Consider the following 23,006-nt stretch of genomic DNA (forward strand, 5'->3'; position numbering starts at 1 on the left):
ATGTAAATGTTAAACGACTTCAGAGAGTGTATCCCCTGGTGAGGTGGTTAGCCTTGATATCTATAAGGCTTTTGATTCAGTTGAGTGGCACTATATTTGGCGCCTGATGCGCATCCTCCGCTTCGGACCTGTTTTTCGGAAATGGGTTTGACTGCTGTATAACTCCCCCAGGGCGCGGGTACACACTAATTTGGAGATCTCCGGGTCGTTCCAATTGGGTAGGGGCACTAGGCAGGGGTGTCCCCTGTCACCTTTTTTGTTTGTTTTAGCTATAGAGCCCCTGGCGGCGGCTGTTCGCTCTTCTGCCGCAATTAGGGGGGTCCCTAGGGGTTCCCTGACTGAGAAGATATCTCTATATGCAGATGACACCTTAGTGTACTAAGCTGATACTGGGAACTCACTGGGCACTCTATTCTGCCTGTTGGAGAGATTTGGGGAAGTCTAAGGTCTGCGGGTTAATTGGGCTAAATCATCTCTAATGTCCTTGTCCCGTACTGGGGTTCTGTCCTCTATACTTCCCAATGGGTTACAGGCGGTGTCCCGCTTTCGATATTTGGGAGCGGAGGTGTCCTCTAATAACTCTGAGTTTCTTACCCTTAATTTGGATCCCCTCCTCAACAATACACTTGCTCGTTTACAGGCGTGGGACTCCTTGCCCTTGTCCTTGGCTGGTAGGGTTAATATTTTCAAAATTATCTATCTCCCCAAGTTTCTCTACCTGTTTCACTTATCCCCTATCATCCCTCCCAGGGTTTTTTTTGTTAACCCTAACCGGGCTCTGAGATCCTTCTACTGGCAGAATAAACCTCCGAGGTTGGGACAGGCTAAGAAAACTGTTTATATGTCTGTTGTTCCATTAATTGAACAGCAATAAAAATATGTTTTAAAAAATAAATAAAGTGACACGTTGTTTCCTCAGAAATACTGTACTGCTATATCATAGTAGGGCACTACCTTGATGCATTTAGTGTGTCTCCTGCATACAGTGTAGATTCATATACAGTGTGGATTCATATACAGGTCATGCAGTATCATGTTTTTCTTATTCTGGTCCCTGCAGCACAGTTAAATAAAAAAAATTCTGGAATACCTCTTTAGGGTACGTTCACACGTACAGCATCCTGCGCAGATTTGATGCAAAGGATTTGTAACTGCAGATTAGAAGCTGTGCTCAGTCATTTAGTTTACAATGAAATCTGCAGCAGAAAATCCTGCGTATGTGTGAACGTACCCTTAAAGCTCCTGCAAATCTAGTTAAACCAGAAAGGGACCATGGGAAGAAACCAGCTTTGGTTTTTACCATTTCTGTCCTTCCTCTGTAGTCTACGTAATCTACATACATTTCAATGTATAGAGCTGCCTATATTAAAGAAGGTGATCACCTGATTGCTGGGGCACTACTGAATATAAAAAATACAGTATTTTGAAACACACACCATTGCGATAAGCACCTGTTTACTCAAAAATGTATATAATAAACAGCTGAAACAGATTTGGGGACCCTGTCTAATACTTTATTGTGCAAATTATGCTAATTAAAAAAAATGTATTAAACTATAAATTAAAGAAATATATACACTGTTTCACTTTTACACATGAACCCTCATAAAACAAAAACTCAAATTACAAAAAAATTGCCACATATTGTTTACTATAATTCTCAAACTGAATGTCAATGGCTACATGCTTACGTGACAAAAGTTGTGCGCCACACACCTGTAAAAATAAACAGACCCTCAAAACTGCACCACCATTAACAACTAATTCAAAAACTTCACTGCACAACCTGTTGCTATAGTTTCTGGCTGTACCACTGCTGCATCTTTTCTTCCCAGCTGGCCTTAGCCTTAAGGGGAATTCACATCTGAACATTTATGGCATACCTCCTCTGGAATTAGCAGCTATTTGGAGATTGAGAGCTTACAGTATGTGTTTGAGTTTTGTCAGTAAACAAATGTATATGTCAGTAACAATTGAAAATGCCATGCTTTCAACAGCTTTTTAAAACAATACACATTAAAAAGACATTTTAAAATTACCTATTACAAGCTGCAGCTCCTACCTCTGCCACTAGATGGCAATAATATCACACACAAAACAGCTTGTCAATGATCATACATTTCTTTTTTAGATGAAGTTGAACTTAACTTTCTATTCAGTACTTCAACTTCAGATTTATAAGGTATATACACAAAGAATAAAGTATATAGCAGCTTTGGCTGTTTGTTTTTAAGCACGTGGTCAGCTGAGGTAATATAGATTCAGTGTCATGGAGCCAAAGGAGCATTAAGGAGCGATTGAAGGAGGAAGAGAGAACATTTTAAGAAAAAATAACATTTGTGTTATCTATTTATTTTGCACCTCAACAGGTTGGCCCCAGAGAACACCAATGCTTTGCTCCACTTACAGCCATTGATCTTATTTCAAGAACAGTGTAAGAAACTCTAGCAATATTTACATACAATGACACTAAGTTCAGAGGGTCCAGGACCATGGTGACGAAGAAGGGGAATTATTATTTTTTTATAAACATTATATAGAAAAGCCCTCATATTCTTCAGGAAAGAGTTGCCTAAATAAAATAAAAAACTAAGTTATAACTGGTAGAACACCATTAAAGGGCTGAGCTTTCATGAATACTTATCCCACTACCTACAGGATGGGGGGGGGGGGGGGGTGAGTGTATGATGGCAAGGGGTGTAACTGCTGGAAACCCCAAAATCTAGAGAACAGGACTCAAAGCTCCCATCTGAATGGATCAGCAGAGTTAAGTATGCGCACTGCCACTCTATTTACTGTCTGTGGGAGTGTCAAAGATAGCAGTACAGTGCTTGGTTATTTTTGGCACTCTTTCAGACAAAAAATGGAGTGGCGGTGCACATAGTCGACTTTATTCAGAGGGTAGCTTTCTGAGTTCCATACTTGAGATTGTGAAGTATCCCAGAAGTTAGGCTTCCCCAATGTGATCATCCACAGAACAGGGAATATGTGTTAATAGTGGCAAGATCCCTTTAAGTCTATGGCTATGCAGGAGATCTGGAGCTCTGTATCAAAATATAGAGGACTTTTCACTATAAAGGTATTCTATGATATTAATCAGAAGAGAAGTTTTGACCACTATAAATTGAACACTTATTAAAAATATGCACTTTGTCAGCTAAATATTCAACTACTAGAAGAACAAATAAAAATATATATAAAGCATATAACGGCTTTAAAAGAGGCAGCATTTGCCTACTTACTGTTGAACAGCCTCATTTACAGCATATAAGAAATGACTGTCAAGAACTTCATATGGCTCAGGTCCATTGTAGAGTAGTAATGCTTCCAGCAATGGGAATACTTCAGCCATGGTAAGTACAGGAATACATATCATGGATATTGAGCGTACTTGCTCAGCCAATAGCCTATGAAAAAAACACAAAAAAAAAAAAAACTGAAAAAGGAAGATTTATGATAATATAATTTAAAAATTAGTATGTGAATTGTGCAAATATAGATCAGCTATAACATTAAAGGGATACTCCGCCCTAGACATCTTATCCCCTTTCCAAAGGAGAGGTGATAAAATGTCTGATCACGGGGATCCCGCACAACCTTTTCTGCAGCCCTCCCGAGTCATCACTGCACGGAGCTAAGTTTGCTCCATGTATGATGACTCCCGATACAGGTGGCACCAGGGGGCAGAGCTGTGATGTCACGATACTCTGGCCCCTTTATCGTGAGTCATCACGCACGGAGCAAACTTAACTCCGTGCAGTGATTACTCGGGGGAGAGGGGGGCACTTGGGCTGCAGGAGAGATTGTGGGGGTCCCCAGCAGCGGGACCCCTGTGATCAGGAGATGTCTAGGGCGGTGTACTCCTTTAAAACCTAATATTGTGTAGGTGGTTCCCCTTTTGCCACCAACACAGCTTTAGCTCAATGGTGCATCAACTTCTCAAGACCTTGGAAGGTATTCAGTGGTATTCATTTCAAGGGTGTTTACAACAATATTTCAATAGTCTGTTAGGAAATACAGCCATTTAGACAGCCTCTCAATATTTTGCAGTCAATGACTGTCTGAGCTTTGGAGCCCAAGGACATGATCAAATACTGAGCTTTATTCTTTTGAATAAAGGTGATTTGTCAGGCCTTTACTGCCACACTTAGTTGCTGCTTGCATTTGGGTCTTTATTCTTTCAATGAGTGCGGAATTGTGTTGTTTTTTTGTCACATCATATCCCAGAGAAAAATGGACTACAAAGTTATAAAATAATCTAATCTGCACCAAATTAGTACCAATAAAAATTACAGCATTAATTGTTTTTTTAACTAGTAAATTATAAAAAAAAAAAAAAAAACAATAAAAATTGGGTATTATTGTAACTGTACTGACCTGAAAAATAAAATGTCAGTTTGACCCCATGGTGAACGGCATAAAAAAAAGAAACCCACCAAATTTGCTAAATTGCAATTATCATTTTTTTTTTATTTTCACCTCAGAAATATTATACTGTCTGTAGATGAAAAAACAAAAAAGTTATGGTTTATAAAAGCAAAGAGAGAAAAACATTATTAAAGGTTTAAGAATTTTTGGGTTCCATTTGTAGTATGTCATATTTACACTATGAAGCATCTTGCTATCACTTTTGCAGCATTTGACTTGATCTGAGCAGAAAGTATAGCTCTATATACTTCAGAATTTACCCTGCTCATCTATTCGTAGTGATACAACTAACAAACACCAGTAACCTAGTACCACTGGCAGCTATACATGCCCTTGCTATAACACTTTCTTCCAACATGTTTGACAGATGATATAGTATGCTTTCTTTTCCTTCTTCCTATCATACAATTTAATCTTGGTTTCATTGGTCCAAACAATATTGTTCCAGAACTAGGTAACTTTTTAGATGTTTTCAAACCAAACTTTATCTGACCTTTCTGTTCTTGAGTGTTAGCAGTGGTTGCATCTTGAGATAAAGGTATGTCTTGGTTGTAGACTGATACAATGACATGGCAACTTTTTGTGCATAATTTACAAGCTGACTTGGACAAACTGAGTGTTTGGGGATTCACTTGGCAAATGGGGTTCAATTTGGACAAATGTTAAGTTATGCATCTGGGTACAAAAACACTGAATGCATCATATGTCCTGGGGAGGAGGGTGTTAACCTGGGAGAGTCACTGGTAGAGAAGGATCTGGGTGTAATGGTAGATCATAGACTACAGAACGGCGTGCATTCTCAGGCACCTGCTACTAAGGCCAGAAGGATATTGTCATGTATGAAAAGAGGCATGGACTTGGGGGACAGGAACATAATACTACCCCTTTATAAAGCATTGGTGCAGCCTCATCTGGAATATGCTGTTCAGTTTTAGGCACTTGATCAAGAAAGGGATGTTATGGAGCTGGAAAAGGGTACAGAGGCGCAACAGAGGTATTACCAATCACATCATTATTTCAATTATTACCAATAATGTATAAATAAGTACACTCAGTTGTTTTGCATAGATATATCAGATATTGTGAGGAGATAGTATTCAACCAGCAGTATCCACAGATATAGAGATAGTCCAGCATTAACATAATATGTCTTTGGCTGTTGTGGTCCTTTCAGTTCTCGAAGTGGTCCGTGGCTGGCCTTTTCTTCTTATGCCTTCTATATATTCTAAGGTACTCTGAATCCTCTCACAAGTTTCTTGTGCCGACGCAGTGTGCATCAGTGAGGGAGCTCAGCTATTAGTTCCTGCGATCTGCAGAATATGGAAATCTAGTACAGTGTGATGTGACCAATGATAAATCTGACGTATATGGAAGTGTAGAATTTCAAGGCCCTGCTTGTAAATAATGATTGTTAATGCAGTAATTCATGGATGAAATCACATGATCTGTATGGCATTCTAAAGCATTGGTCTCAGCAGTTATAAGGTGATAATGAATTATAGTTTTATAGTAAATATGTATATAACATATATATATGTATATAACATATATATATATCAAGTCCCTTGGTTGGACTTGATGGACGTATGTCTTTTTTCAACCATACTAACTATGTAACTATGTAACATTGTGCAGAGTGATCAGCTCAGTGTCTTGTGGAAGCTCACATGTAAACTTATAAAAGCCCAAACAGCTGGCCACACATATTACTTGCTTCTATACCCCTGATGAGGGCAGAATATAGAATAATTGATACAGTCCTAATCTCAGTATATGAGGAAAGAAATTAAGGGGAAATCATCTCGAGTTTATAGGGAGAGGTATTAGCAGTAGAAAGAGGGAAGTACTCTTGCGGTTACACAAAGCACTGGTGAGACCTCACTTGGAGTATTGTACGCAGTACTAGAGACCGTATCTCCAGACGGATATAGATACTTAAATAGAATAGCCACTAAACTAGTACATGGACTGCAGAATTACAGTCCCAGTAAAGGTTAAAGGATCTCAACATGTATAGCTTGGAAGAAAGACGAGACAGAGGGGATATGATCGAAACATTTAAATACATAAAAGGAATCAAGATGGTAAAGGAGGAGAGGATATTTAAAAGAAGAAAAACTACGACAAGAGGACATCATTTTATATTAGAGGGACAAAGTTTTATGTAGTGATATTAGGAAACATTACTTTGCTGAGAGAGCAGTGGGTGCATGGAATAACCTTCCCATAGTTGTGGTAGCTGTAAATACAGAGGAGTCCAAATATGCATGGGATAGGCATAAGGCTATCCTTTATATAATATAGGGCCAGGGACTATTCATATTATTACGAATATTGGGCAGACTAGATGGGCCGAATGGTTCTCAACTGCGGACACTTTCTATGTTTCAAGACTGCTAAACTGCTTATAAATTAGTCATCCAATTACTTTTGCCACAATGGTGGCTTTGTTTCAAATCCATTTTGGTGGCATAGAAAGGCTTAACACTGAAAATTGTTTTATTGTATGTATTGTTTACCTGCAGACGGGAGAATTAACAAAAAATATGAATGCCGGAGCAATGAGAGGTAGAAATGAAAAAATACTGAAGTTCAATGGCCCCAAATTATTCTGGACCATAAATAATCAACCACATCAAACTGTAAACTAAAGAGTAAAATCAGAAGTAACAGTTTTTGTGCTGCAGATCACAGCAACTCTGCTGCTGAAAATGAAAATGAGAAATACATGGCAAAATTCTGCAACAATTGTATAATTTGTTCTGAGCATTAGAATTGTTATGATTTTTTAAAAGCAAAACATACGCAGTGCTGTTATCCTGTTGATTTCTTTTAAGCAGCTTAATTAATGATAAAATGATCTGTAAAAAAGCACAACAAAAATGGTATTAGTGCATATACAGTAACAGGCGTATTATGTGCTTTTTTATAAATATTAAAGCACATATTTATATAAATATTAAAAGTCAATGGGGGAGATTTATCAAAACCTGTCAAGAGGAAAATTAGCTGAGTTGCCCATAGCAACCAATCAGATCCCTTCTTCCATTTTTCAGAGGCCCTTTTCAAAATGAAAGAAGTGATCTGATTGGTTGTTATGGGCAACTCAGCAACTTTTCCTCTGGACAGCTTTTGATAAATTTCCCCCAATGTTTTTATCAGACTCAAAATGTTGGACAACCAAGACTATACAGGGTGTCCCTATAATCTGGACATATAGGCAAAATGCAAATATCCAATACATTTTTTTAACAACATTTTATTTCAATTATTTCATAACATCATTAGTGTGATTGTCACCGTTTGTGATGCAAATTTTCATTCAGTTTGCAAGATTGACGTGAACCTGATGCAGTAACTCCACATCCCTGTCAATTTGAGCAAGTTCATTCATAATGCCTTCCTTCCGATTATATATAATTGTGATTTTCATTGAGTACCCCTTCTTCTTAAGCACACCCCAGAAAAAGAAGTAAAGGTTAGCCCCTGATTTGCGCAAAGGTATTCCACATTCAGCCAGTCTCTTACCTCAGTGGACAAATGGGCAAGGGCACTATCCTGTTTCAAGGAGTCCATCACTTAAGTACATGTCACCATTTATACGATCATTAAAGACAAATGGTTGCAACACAAGAGATTTCCACAAACCAAACCATAATCTTTTGCGCTGCTTTCTGTTGGTTATAGTTAGTGATATTTTGTATGTGTTCTGATTTTAGAGACACCCTGGAGGAGATTCTCAAATAATTTTACGCCCCCAAATTATCAACCACATTTTCAAACAGCTTTGTGCCTTGGTTTACACTGTTCACATCAGTTTTGTAAAAGTGGGCGTGCATCAAATCCTGAGCATAAAATCTGCATACGCGTGAACGAACCCTTGTTTTATTTATACAGTTATCGCTTGTCTGGGTACTAGTAACCATGGAATATTTCGTAAGATGTTTCCGCCAGAATTTTCTGGGATGTAAAATTTGGTGTATAAATCGGCAATCTTGGCGCCAAAATTGCCGATTTTGGCCTTAAAGTTGACAATTTTGTCGCAAAAAAAAATCCAATATGGCTGCAAAAAAAAAAAAAGTTGAGGCGAAGAAAAAAAAAAGTGAAAAAAATTTTCAAAACAGCACAAAAGACCTTTGAAAAAGTAAGGAGAAAAAAAAAGTTGTGAATAATCCCTGGAACAGAAATTACAGTAGTTTTTGAGAATCATCCCCCCCCCCCCCCCGTGAAAAGAAATTTTCAGGTGAAAAAAAAAAGCGAAACATATAGATCATGAGCTTGCTTGATGTTTAGATGTTCTGGGCACAATGAAAATAAATATATTTTAACTAAATTTTATGCATTTCCAAATTCCCGAAGCTTTATTTACTTGGTTCTTCTAAGCAAATACCGTGTGGCCTGATATATTTCTGTGTGGCCTATGATAATTACTATGGACTAGGTATCACTATAAGACGAGGTTGACACTGGGGTTTGTGTTTACTTTTCACAGTTTGTTCCATAACATTTAATTTCGCTATAAACAAAAGCATAGTTGACTATGCTATTGTATGCAGAAAAAAAATGTCATCATACATTAAATATATACGCTTAAAAATATAAAATGTATACCTGAAAGCAAAAAAAAATATAAAATGTAAATGTCAAACAGACATGCCAACAGTTTTGATCGTTCAGGGTCTCACTGCTGACACCCCCATGATCGCTACATGGAGATTCGCTCCCCGCTTCAATCAATCCATCTAATTGCAGGAGAAGGGCTTCACAGACTAGCAATGAAATGGATATAGCGCAGATCTATGGAGTTAAGCATGTTGCAGCAAATTTCTCCCAGCTTTGTCAAAAGATTAGTGACATGTGAAAAGTTTTTATCAAAGTGGACTTGTCAATAGGGAACAGTGTGTAAATAAATATACCTTTTTTTATCCTCATAGTCCCTTACAGCGCAGCAGGAAGCCTTTTTGTTAACATGCAAATTGGCCAGAGGGTGCCCACTAGCATGGGTAGATGCCATGGGTAACCAGCCCATCTCCTCTTACTCACTGCCTCATTGATTGCTTGCTTACATCTATCCCACCTTTGATTGACAGTGATGAATAAAAAAATAAAAATAAATGGTCTGGCTACCCCAGGCTTTGCCTGTGCTGGGAGCCTTGACCTTAATTTACTTATTAACATAAAGGCTTGCATCTCTGCACTGGAAAGGACTATTGAAATAAAATTAAAAAAATGATGTCTACAATTGTGATAAGAAAGTCATATCAAGCCCTGTGCATATGTAAACCGCTGTCTTCGAGCTGGCTGGTCTGTCTTATATGTGCACTGTCAGATTTTTAAACTATTTATATGTTGTACTGTAATGGATGTATATATATATGTGTGTGTGTATGTATGTATATATATATATATATATATATATATATATATTGTGTGTGTGTATATATGTATGCAGCATAAAATGGCCATTTTGCCAAAGCCCCATCCCATGCTACTCTCTGCTCCTCTTTCACCCCCTCCATTGTGTAAGAAGATTCCTCATCCTGGACAAAGGTTTTGGAGCCGGCCAGTATACTCAGGAGAAGCATATCTTATATGGTATGCATATGGTATGCCAGGGCTAAGAACACCTCCCTAATGGGGGTGGGAACTTATGTTAATTGCAATGATGATATAAACTTGGACGTTTGATAATAAAGTACTTGAAACTGACATGGCTCCGTTTGATTTAATTTGGTATATATACATTCTTATAATGATTTGGACGGGAGTAAGATAGCTACTAGGCAACTGATAAAATCCATATCATTTTTGGCGCCCGAGCTACAGGGACCTGGGTTTTGGATCATAAGCAAGTCGCGCAAGATAGAGGGCATCATTTTGGACCAAAAGAGATGGAACAGAGGGCAGTGGATCATCTCCGGTAGTACGGTAGAACACCTTCATGTACCTAGCCACAGTACCACTGTCTCCCCTTTTGGTTTATCTTGGTGCCTTAAGTTGACTGGCTTGTGACCAACTAGAGGCAGGTAACTCACCCATCTGCTACCCGAGTGTGTATGAAATGTGAGCGAGTGGATACGCAGGATCTTAGCGTGAGGGACTGGGTCATAAACGGGGAATGCTATAGCGGAGTAAACTGATGATTATATCAGTGGAATTTGGCGTTGGACGCTGGTTATACTGTCATAAGTAGACACTAAATGCGTGTCTAGGACAAAGTGTACACGGTACTCTTTGAAATATTCCTGGGATCTGTCCCATTGTAACTGATTGTATATGTGGTATATGTGTCATGTCATGTCTTCATGTGTCCTTGAATTAATGTTATGCTAGCTAATGTAGATGAAGAGAGGGAGTAGATCGTCACTTTCTAATACTGGACCTAGTTAAAAAGGCAGAACTACATTTAAATGTGTCTGTTAATTGAACTCTAATGTTTTAGAGATATCTCCTAAGGAAAGGAGAGGTTGAGAAGGGGTTCTTAGCAGCTGGAGGTCTCACAAATAGGTACCACTTTGAATGGAACAAGGAGGGCCTGTGGGCAGTTGCATGAGACAGGGAGAAGCAAAGGTCACAGAGCTGCAGTTTAGAGTTGCTGAAAGGAAAGGGGTAGGGGTTCCACCAGCCCTAAAGAATGTGTATTTGTGTGCAGAAATAGGAAACGTATAGAGATGATAATGAAAGCTGGAGAAACTGAAAAAGTGTGTGTGTATAAAGGGATGAATAGAAGGTATGATGACATATATATGGGATATGATAGACTTTGATATATTTTGCACAAATGAAAAATCATTTCAACTGTACGATGTCATTTTTCTAAGGCAAGGCAAAGTTAGTATGAATTTGTATTATTTTTGCGCCAATAAAATGTAAGGAAGGCAATGGTAAATCTCCCTCAGAGTCTCAAACCGATCAAAACTTTCAATATATCTATATGGACAGCAAAAGCTTTTTGAAATCACAATAGTCATTTAATGACTTCATTGTTGTGGTCAGTGTGATCGCAACATCGATCGAGGTGACAGAGGGAAGGAGTTCCCTCTGTTCTCAAATAGGACCCATGATGCCATAGCGGGGACCCTATGGTAGCCATGGCAACTAGAGACTTCTGATTGACCTATGGTTACCTGGCTACGGAAGCTGATCTTGCTGATCAATTGTGAAAATTAGGTAAAATATAAAGAAATAAATGTTAAGTAAATAACAATAAATATAAATAAATATACAAATGAGGTATCCCCATAATTGTATCGACTTGCAGAGTAAGATTACATTAATACAGTAAACGCCATTAAAAAAAAAACATAATACATAAACATGCCAAAATTACTGCTTTTTGGTAATCTTGCCTCAGTAAAAATTAAGTGATAAAAATGTCAAACGTCTCATAGAGAGTACTATTTAAAATCGCAACATATTCAGCAAAAAACAAGCCCTCACACAGCTCCATTGGTAAAGAAATAAAAAAGTGATGGTAATGTAAAAAAAGGTAGGTATCACCATAATGGTACTGAACAGCAGAATAAAGATAACTTTACTGATATTGAATGGAGAATAGCAGTAAAAAAACGAAATAAAAAAACAATGGCAGAACTGATTTTTTTATTCCTACCGCTTCGTAAAAAATGTAATAAAAAGTGATCAAAGTGCCACATGTATCCCAAAATGGTACCAATGAAAATATTAATTTGTCTTACAAAAATATTTTTGGACCCCAAAGCCTCTGCATCTCGATATCATGCCTACAAAATATCCTAAATAAATGACCCAAAATCCAAAGAGTGCTCTGTTATGTCCGAGGCCTGTTTGTGAGTCATATAGCGCTTTAGGGCCACATATGTGATATTTCTAAATACGTCAGAATTAGGGAAATAAATATGGAGTTGCATTTCTTTGTCAGCACTTGCTGTGTTAAAGAAGAAATGGTGCAAAATGGCAAATCTGCAAGAAAAATTGAAATTTTTGAATGCCAATTTGCTTTTATTTCTTTTAAGAGTACCTGTCACCAAATAAAACTTTTATTATAGTATTCCTTGTGTAATTAGAAGAACTTTCCCATTCACTCGCTTTTAAAATTATCAACATAAATATGTTTAAAATGTAATATAAAAAATGGCCACTAGGTGGCTCTGTTCTGTTCCCGGCCACAATTAATACAGTGAGTTTGGTCTCTTCCCGGCCTAGCAGGAGTCCAAACTCAGGAAGTGCTTCTCTGTACTGAGCTTGATTGACAGCTGCAAAGAAAGTGAAAGCTCCACAAATTCTCACAGAAAGCTGCACAGAATGAAAGCTGAAGAAAGCCTCACTGATAGCAACACAGACTGAAACATGCAGAGAGCCTAAGGTATTCTATTCATCACAGCACTGCAACCATGTGAGGGCGGAAGTGGTCCCCCAGCAGTGTTGGGAAACGCCCACTTTCTCCTGCTGGGAAATTGCTCTATGTGAGCAAGAAGAATGGTAACATAAAGATCTTTTTAAAGCTCTGAATTTTTTTTAAATGGTGGGAGGGGTGTTGGGAGTAGTTAGGGAACATAGCCTGAGTTAGTTTAGAACAGTTTATTTGGTGACAGGTACTCTTCAAACAACTAAAATGTCCTTTTGATTACTTTAAAGGGTGTAGTTATTATAATGGGGTGATTTATAGGGGGTTCTAACATTCAGGCCCCTCAAATACACTTCAGAACTGAACAAGTCCCTAAAGATTTATGATTTAGAAATTTGCTCTAAAATATTGAAACATGAGACTCCTGCCAAATTTCTAAGCCCCATAATGTCCTATAAATAAATGGACAATTAACGGATGATGCCAACATAAAGTAAACATATTGAACATATTTATTGGCGCATAACACGCACTTTTAAAACTTAAACTCAAGGCAAAAACCCTGCCTGCGTGTTATACGCTGATAAATCTTCTGGTCACTGATGTAAAGTGGCCGCAGCAGCGGCTACTAGTTGAGGATTAGCAGCCCCCGCGGCCACTTTAAATCAGTGACAGGTGGCGGCTCCTGCGGGTTCAGACTTCTCCCCGCTCTGCTTTAAATTTTTTTTATTTTCCTAGCCTCTCTTTTTCCCCTGCTTTTTATTGTTTTTTTCTTTTCTTCCTTACCTAGCCACGCTCCAGCAGGCCAGGTCAGGTGACGGGTCTTGCAGGCTGCGCGGTCAGTGAAGCAGGAGAGTGACGTCCTCTGCCGTCTCCGCTGCACAGCATCAAGGACATCACTCATCATTCCCTGCAGCCGCCGCTGGTCAGTGGCCGCAGCGCCGGCTGCTTGGTAAGCAGCCCTGCCGCGGCCATGTTAGAATAGTGACCAGCGGCAGTAGCATTGAATGAAAAGAGACACCCCTGATGCTGTGCAGTGGAGTCGGCAGATGACGTCACTCTCCTGCTTCACTGACCGTGCAGCCCGCATGACCCGCCAACTCACCTGGCCTGCCGGAGCACGGCTAGCTAAGGAAGATTTTAAAAAAACAATAAGAAAGCAAGGGGAGAAGGGAGATGTTGAGGCAGGGCGAGGGGATGCCGAGACCGGGCGACATGATGAGAAGGGGGCATGATGAGATGGAGGGGGGGGGGGGGGGGGGGTAATGATAAGACAATGGGGGAAGAATAAGACAGTGGGGGAATGATGAGAGGGTGGGGGAATGGGTTTGTTATAAGTAGGGAATCTGGAATTCAGAAAAATGCTAACTTACTGCGGAATTGTAAGGTTTTTCACACAAAAATGCAGATCAACCAAAATTTACCACTAACATCAAGTACAATAAGTCATTGAAAAAATCTCAGAATCACTTGGATAAGTAAAAGTGTACCGAAGTTATCACAACAAAAAGTGGAACAGGTCAGAGTTGAAAAGGGGGCCTTGAACCTTAAGGCCAAAAATGGCCCCGTCCTGAAGGGGTTAAATGTAAAGAAAACTGCAGTGCAAACCTGGTCTATCTGGCAGGATTCAGAATTAAAGGGGAACTCCGGTGCTCCAGCATTCTGAACATTTTGTTCAGAACGCTCTTAGCCGGAGGGGGCATGGCGTGACATCACGAGGGGTGTGGCAGTGACATCACGACCACTGCTGCAGGAACCCGGCATTTGTTTACAACGCTGGAGATCATGGGGGGGGGGGGGGCAGCAGCGGGACCCCTGGGATTCAACATCTCATCCCCTTTCCTTTGTATAGGGGATAAGATGTCTAGCAGTGGTGTACACCTTTAATATAAGAGTGGGTTAACATGGTTAAATTGTGGCAAGATATGATAATGAGAATGATCATAAAAAGTCTCACCCTGATAAGATAAAAAGGATATCTGATTAAAATCTGACATTAGGAAACCATTCATACTTTTGCTGATGATCTAAAATGACTGATGAGCAATGATGTGAGTCTGCCAATAAAAAATTTTGATGTGTGATGAAGGCACCAATTATCAATACTGAAAAATAATCACTACTGATAATATACTAAAACAAAAAAAAAGGCATTCGAAGTATTAAAATTAAAAGAATCATGCTTGTTCTTCATTGTAAATTAAAAAATACTTACATTTTTTAAAAGCTTTTCATAGTACACAACAGCTGTACAATCTAGTTGAGTAAAAATGTGAGTGTCTTCTCTTCCGTTTTCAGATGAAGAAAAGAGGTGACAAAAAAGTCTCTGAGGGTGGAAACAGAAATAAACTATTATTTACAAAGGTACAGCATACTTCATATATTGACTTGTAAGCAGGGTTGGGTAATATGGCCTAAACCAAAATACTGGATTTTATTTTCTAAATTAAGAGGGTCCTTGAATTTGACGGGAACCTGGGCATAATGGGGGAGAATTATCAAAACCTGTGGAGACCAAAGTTGCCCAGTTGCCCATAGGAACCAATCAGATCGCTTCTTTCATTTTCACAGGCCTTGTTAAGAATAAAGGAAGCGATCTGATTGGCTGCTATGGGCAACTGGGCAACTTTGCCTCTCCACAGGTCTTGATAAATCTCCCCCAATCAGTTTAAAAATGCCTCGCAATTACTCCTTAGGGCAGGTCCTGTTGGATTGAGTGATGCGTCTTTTCCTAGCAGCATATAGGGAGAGACAGGTCACTCAAGCGTGAAGGACACATCTACAGGAGGCAACTACTTACAAGGAGGGAGGGGGACTACCTATAGGATCTATATACAAGGGGAACTACCAATAGGACCGATATCCGGGAGGGAACTATCTATATGACCTCACTTCCAATAGAGGGGGGGGGGGGGGGACTACCTATTGGACCTATATACAGGTCTCACCAACAAGGGGACAAGGGGGGGGGGTGGTCTTGACTAGAACTTATCTAGGGAAAAAACTACTTATAGGGAAAACTACTACCTACAGGGGTCCTACCCATAGGGGAGTGGAACTACCTATAAGGGGACCAATACACAGGGGCTAAACTACCTATAGGGGGTCCTATATACAGGGGACAAACTACCTATGGGGGTCCTATATAAAGGGGGGCAAACTACCTACAGGGGGGGAAACATAGAATCAATATACAGGGGGGGGGACTACCTATAAAGGGGGAAACTACCTATAGGACCTATATACAGGCCCTACTCACAAGCAGGGGGTACCAATAGGTAAACTTATCTACATGGGGAAAAGTAACTGTGCTGAGAACTACTTACAGGGGGCCTACCCACAGGGGGATGGGACTACCTATTTGGGGGACCAATATACAAGGGTCAAACTGCCTACAGGGGGGTGCTATATACCGAGTGGGAACTACGTACAGTGGGGCCCTACACACAATGGAAAACTACCTACAGTGGGATCCTACATACAGGGAGCAAGCTACCTACAGGGGAGCCCAGAGGGGAAACTACCTACAAGTAGTTCTACATACATGGTGCAAACGACCTACAAGGGGGTTCTATATATTGGGGGAAAACTATCGATGGGGCCCCCCCCCCCCCATCTTATATACAGGGGTAAAAATACCTATGGGACGGTCCTACTTACAGGGGGAAAACAATTTTCCCATAGGTATATGCAGAGTTACATCCCCCCCTCTTTCCCATAGGTATATGCAGAGTTACACCCCCCTTCTTTACCATAGCTATATTCAGAGCTACGCTACACCCCCCTTTCCCATAGGTATATGCAGAGTTACACCCCCCCTCTTTCCCAGAGGTATATGCAGAGCTAAACCCCACACCCCCTCTTCCCCATAGGTATATGCAGAGCTACACCCCCCCTCTTTCCCATAGGTAAATGCAGAGCTAAACCCCCCACCCCCTCTTCCCCATAGGTATATGCAGAGCTACACCCCCCCCTCCCCTTTTTCCCATAGGTATATCTAGGGCTGGGCGGTATACCGGTTCATACCGAATACCAAATTTTTTTGGCTGCACAATATGAATTTTCCCCCATCTCGCAATACCGGTTGGGCCCCTCCCCCTCGGGAATGTATTATCAGCCTAGCACAGCGCTGTCCCCACATCGGGGAACTAATCCTATGCTACCCGCCAGCACTGTTCTGCTCCCCCCAATTAATGATCAGCCCAGCTTGGTACAACTCACATATGTCAAGCACTGCCCTCCTCCTCTTTGTTGGGGGCCGCCGGGCGCTGGAACTCTATACTGTACGCCAGTGGTCTCCAACCTGCAGACCTCCAGATGTTGCAAAACTACAACTCCCAGCATGCCCGGACAGTCGGCAATGGAACTCTCTGTACGCCAGTGGTCTCCAACCTGCGGACCTCCAGTTGTTGCAAAACTACAACTCCCAGCATGCCCGGACAGCCAACGGCACATGATTTTGGGGGGGGGGGGGGGGAAGCCGAACACCGCGCGTGGGTCACATGATAGGGGCGGGGGGGGGGGGGGGGAGTCAGAAAAGCGCTGGCGGGTAACATGATTTTGGGGGGGTGGGGGGGATACCGTTATATACCGTGGAACCGCCGTAAGTTAAAAAAATACCGTGATACACATATATGGTCATACCGCCCAGCCCTAGGTATATGCAGAGCACCCCCCCTCTCCCCCTCTTCCCTATAGGTATATGCAGAGCACCCCCCTCCCCTATAGGTAAATGCAGAGCACCCCCCCTTCTCCCCTATAGGTAAATGCAGAGCAACCTCATCTGTGTAGCTGCAGATGCGGCTCACACAGAGGGGACGCCTTCTCCTGTATGTGTGTGTATCGCGCATACAGGAGAATGTAGCGCTGTCTGCTGGGGATCTGGAACGAGTGTCCCGGACCTCAGCAGCGGCGGTGGCGGGTCAGTCCACCCCTGGCACCCCCCTTGAGAGTGGCACCCGGGGCGGTCCGCCCCCCCCCCCCCCCCATGCCACTGCTCCTAGCCTTCAAAAAATCCTAACTCTTTTATATTTTCATCCACAGACTAGTATGAGGGCTTGTTTTTTGCGTGACCAGTTGTCGTTGTAATGCCACTCACTCACTTTACCATAAAATGTATGGAGCAACCAAACAAATACTATTTGTGTGGGGAAATGAAAAAGAAAACTGCAATTTAGCTAATTTTGGAAGGTTTCGTACAATTTACGGTAAAAATGACATGTGTTCTTTATACTTTGGGTCAATACGATTAAAATGATACCCGTGATAACATACTTTTCTATTACTGTTGCGCTTAAAAAACAATCGCAAACTTTTTAACCAAATTAGTATGTTTAAAATCCCCCTATTTTGAAGACCTATAACTTTTTCAATTTTCTGTATAAGTGGCGGTATGAAGGCTCATTTTTTGTGCCGTGATCTGTACTTTTTATTGATACCATATGTGCTTATAGAAAACTTTTAATCCATTTTTTATAACATTTTTTGGGAATAAAACGTTATAAAAAAGCAGCTATTTTGGACTTTTTTTTTTTACGTTCACGCTGTTTACCGTACGGTATCATTAACATTTTATTTTAATAGTTCAGATATTAAAGATACCAAATATGTATATAAAATATATATTTTTTACACATTTTGGGGGTGAAATAGGGAAAATGGGACAATTTACATTTTTATTGGGGGAGGGGGTTTTTCACTTTTTTTTACTTTATGTTTAACTTTTTTTACTTTTATCTTTACACTTTAATAGTCCCCATAGGGGACTATTTATAGCAATCATTCGATTGCTAATACTGTTCAGTGCTATGTATAGGACATAGCACTGATCAGTGTTATCGGTCATCTTCTGCTCTGGTCTGCGGGAAGGCAGATCAGAGCAGAAGATGCCGGGAAGGCAGCGGAGGCAGGTGAGGGGACCTCCGTCTGCCGTGCTGGATGATCAGATCGCTGCGGCAGCGATCCGATCATCCATTTTAGTGACCGCGATGCTTCAGATGCCGTGATCTGTATTGATCACGGCATCTGAGGGGTTAATGGCGGACATCCGCGGGTTCGCGGATGTCTGCCATTACCGGCGGGTCCTGTCGCGCATGATCCGGCCATGGCTCTGAGGCTCGCGGTTATGCTTTGGACGTAAATGTACGTCCTGGTGCGTTAAGTACCAGCTCACCAGGACGTACATTTAAGTCCTGCGTCATTAAGCGGTTAATAATTCAGATCTTTAAAAAGCTCTGTATCTTACCGTTCTTCTTGCTCACATTGTGCAATCTCCCAGCAGGAGAAAGTGGGAGTTTCCCAGCAGGCATGACATCACTGAAGCCTGCTGGGGGACCACTTCCGCCCCTGCAGAGCAGTAATGAATAGAAGACCTCAGGTTCTGTGCATGTTTCAGTGAGGCTCTATGCATGTTTCAGTGTGGCTCTTTGCAGCTTTCAATGAGGCTCTTTGCAGCTTTCAATGAGGCTCTTTGCAGCTTTCAGTGAGGCTCTGTGAATCAACCTCAAAGGAGAGAAGCACTTACCGAGTTTGGTCTCCTGCCAGGCCGGGAGGAGATGAAACTCACTGTATTAATTGCTGCAGGGAACAGAACAGAGCCACCTAGTGGCCCTATTTTCTATTATATTTTAAACATATTTATGTTGATAATTTTAAAAGTGAATGGGAAAGTGTCTGCTAATTACACAAGGAACACTATATTAAAAGTTTTATTTGGCAACAGGTACTCTAATATTTACAGTGAATAAGGAAAAGGTAGTACAACTACTGTTGTAGTTGGAGGGCTCTTTTTTCCATGGCCTTACCCCTCCCCGTGTAAATATGTGTGTATTTACATATGTTACCCAGCATAAATTTTTTTTAATAAGCTACATAAATTGCATGCCACCCACGACTAAAACAAACTTTAATCTCCCGCAAGACCTACCCACATTTCTACCCACAGAAATCAGAAGACACAATAAAAGAAAAGACTGCTTTTCCAGCAAGTCTGGCATGTGAGAAAACCAACCTTCTGACCACCAGGGAAACATCAGCCACAGAGCTGTTGCTATAAGGCAAAATTATAGAGAACATGGTCCTAGGGTCCTAAAATTATTTATAAGAATATGAGCAACAAATCATCATATTTCTAAAAGATTTAGGTAAGCATAAAACTTGTGGCCTATATTACATCAAGACTACATTGCATTTGTATCTGCAAATTACATTATTTTAAGAAAAAGAATAGGCAATCTTATTACATTATGTCAATCTTAGGAAAATGTAAGACTAATGAGTACTGGGAATACATATTAACACAATGACCCAGATTTATCAAACTGTGTGAGAGAAAAAAAATAGAGTGATTTTCCCACAGCAACCAATCACAGCTCAGCTAACGAGCTCTGGTAAAGTGAAAGCTGAGGTGTGATTTGCTGCTGTGGGAAAATCACTCTATATTTTCCCTCACGCAATTTAATAAATCTGGGCCAATTTCCATAAGGATGAAGCATAATTTTCCATTAGGGTCTATTCACACGTACAGTATTCTGCGCAGATTTGGTGCGCAGGATTTCAAGCTGTGTTCAGTCATTCAGTTTACATTGACATCTTCAGCAGAAAATCCTGCGCATCAAATCGGCGCAGAATACTGTACGTGTGATAGACCCTTAAAGAGCTAATTTACACAACTGAGTTATTTTGTGCGAAGATTCCTTCTGGAGTGAGTGTTGGCAAAGCCGGCTAGTGCTAGGACCGCTCGGAAATGTGCTGCCTCAATAGACGGCAATGCATTTGAGAGAGGATTCCGCCAAAGAATGAACATTTTCGTTCATAGAAACATAGAATGTGTTGGCAGATAAAAGCCATATGACCCATCTAGTCTGCCCAATATTCTGAATATTTATGAATAGTCCTTGTCCCTACTAGGCTTCGACCGATTATCAGTACGGCCGATATTATCGGCCGATAATCACGATTTTGGGCATTATCGGTATCGGCAATTACCTTGCCGATATGTCGATAATGCCCCGCCCCCCCGCAACACCCCCACCGCACCGCAACCGCCCCGACCCGCCGCACCACACCGGGACCGCCCCCCCGACCCGCCGCACCGCACCGTGTCGCACCCCCCACCGCACCGCCCCGGCCCCATTGCCTCCCCCATCCCCGGTTTTATAATTACCTGTTACCGGGGCACACGCTACTTCTAGCTCCTGCTGCGTCCTGCGTTACGCTGTGCGCAATGACGAGTGACGTGCGTGACGTGATGTCACCGTCAGTGCGCACAGTGACAGCTCAGGAGGACGCCACCGGAGCCAGATGTAGAGTGGACCTCGGGAACAGGTAAATATAAAACCGGGGATGGGGGAGGCAATGGGGCCGGTGCGGTGCGGCGGGTCGGTCGCGGTGCGGTGGGTCGAGGGGGCCGTCCAGTGTGGCGGGGTGGTCGCAGTGCGGCGGTGGGGGGAGCGGTGGCGGTAATAATTAGCTAATTTTAGATTTAGATTTTAATTAAAAAGAAAAAAAAAAGATATAATAAAAGAAAAAATTATATATATATTGTTTAGATTTTAGATACTAGAAGAACATGTCAGAACGGCACTACACGCCATGCTCTGCTCGGACACTGAAAGTGCGAGTGAGACAGAGGAATTTGTAGTTTCTTCATCCAGCTCAAGTAGTGATGAGGAGTGGGAGGAACGGCGCAGGGGAAGATCACCTGTCCCTGCCGCCATCATCCGTGACTGGCTTCCCACAGAAGCGTACTCACCTCAGATTCCTAAATGTATTTCAGATGTGGAGAGGGGGTTTGGTGAGCTTGATTTTTTTTTATATATTTTTTTAATGCGAAGCTCCTAGACCTAATTATATTTCAAACGAACTTGCATGCTACACAGTTCATTAGTCAAAATCCCACCTCGCACTATGCCAAATCAAATGCGTGGCACCCAGTTGATGAGGCTGAAATGCAGAAATTTTGGGGCCGTCTTATTAATATAGGGATCCTAATATCCTTAATATGGAGATATATTATATGACACTATATTGGGATATAATGCCTCGTAGGCGGTTTGAGGCAATTTTGTGCTTCCTACATTTTAGCGATAATGCGCAATGCCCCTCAAGAGGTGACCATAATTTTGACCGCCTTTATAACATTCAGCCCCTGATCAATTACTTTAATACAAAATTTTCAGTGTACACTAGAGATCGATCGATTATCTGTCTGGCCGATATTATCGGCCGATATTCACGATTTTTACATTATCGGTATCGGCAATTACCTTGCCGATAATGCCCCGCCCAATTCCCCCCCCCCCATCCCGAGACCGCTGCCGCCGCTGCCCCATTGCCTCCCCCATCCCCAGTTTTATAATTACCTGTCCCGGGGTCCGCGGTACTTCTGGCTCCTGCGACGTCCTGCGCTATTGCTGTGCGCTGCGCAATGACGATTGACGTCCTCAATGCCGCCAGGACGGCGCTGGAGCCAGAAGTAGCGCGGACCCCGGGAACAGGTAATTATAAAACCGGTGCTGGGGGAGGCAATGGGGCAGCGGCGGTGGTGGTTGGACTAGGGAGGACCCCAGGACAGGCAGGGGGAGAGTAGCGGGTGGCGGCGGCGGTCTTTGGCCCCGCAAATGCTGCTGCAGTTCATTGATTTAAAGAGCCTGCTTTAAATCATTGATCTGCTGTGGCTACTGCGGGGGGGGGGGGTGGAAGAATAGCCGATAACTTATACCGGATAACTTGTATACAAGTGTGCCCCTCCTTCTTGCATGCAGACAAACAATCACCTGTGGCACCATAAGGAGGAACAAAAAAACCTTAATCCAACAGAAACTGAGGTGTCGGGAAACCAGGGGCCTCTGCAGTGAGGGATTACTGTTCATAAAATTTAGGGACAAGAGGGACGTCTGCATCTTGTCTACCATACATCCCGATACCTGTGTAGATATACCTGTAAGTCAGACAAATTCACACATTTGCAAACCCTCCTGCATACAAGATTACGATAAACACATGGGGGAATGGTGGGGGGGGGGGGGGTGGACGGACGGACGATTTATCTTATACAAGTGGGCATGTGTAATTATTTTATTATTGCAAAGAAAGCAGGGAACACTGATACCTACCTTGTCTTCCAAGAAAAAATAATCAAAAACTTATTGTTACAAGGTCAGGGCCGGGGGGGGGGGGATGGATGCGAGGCCTTCGTCAAGTCACGCTGCCCGTATTGTCCCAGGGCAACATTTCCCATCTGAAATCGCCC

At 41.7% G+C, this 23,006-nt stretch overlaps 1 protein-coding gene across 3 annotated transcripts in view; it reads right to left on the reverse strand.

Annotated features, from left to right (window-relative positions):
* The window catches only part of FANCC (FA complementation group C), a 428,253-nt gene that overhangs the window by 136,763 nt on the left and 268,484 nt on the right, over window positions 1-23,006 (reverse strand). For 2 of the 3 annotated variants that reach the window (XM_056524736.1, XM_056524721.1), the window contains exons 5-7: window positions 14,970-15,080; window positions 7,234-7,289; window positions 3,243-3,407 (exon numbers count right to left, since the gene is read on the reverse strand). In XM_056524736.1, the coding sequence (XP_056380711.1) occupies window positions 3,243-3,407; window positions 7,234-7,289; window positions 14,970-15,080 (332 nt within the window). The remainder of the gene's footprint in view (window positions 1-3,242; window positions 3,408-7,233; window positions 7,290-14,969; window positions 15,081-23,006) is intronic. The other variant, XM_056524729.1, reaches the window with a different exon arrangement.

The sequence above is a fragment of the Hyla sarda genome, chromosome 1, assembly GCF_029499605.1.
Source record: "Hyla sarda isolate aHylSar1 chromosome 1, aHylSar1.hap1, whole genome shotgun sequence".
Lineage (NCBI taxonomy): Eukaryota > Metazoa > Chordata > Amphibia > Anura > Hylidae > Hyla > Hyla sarda.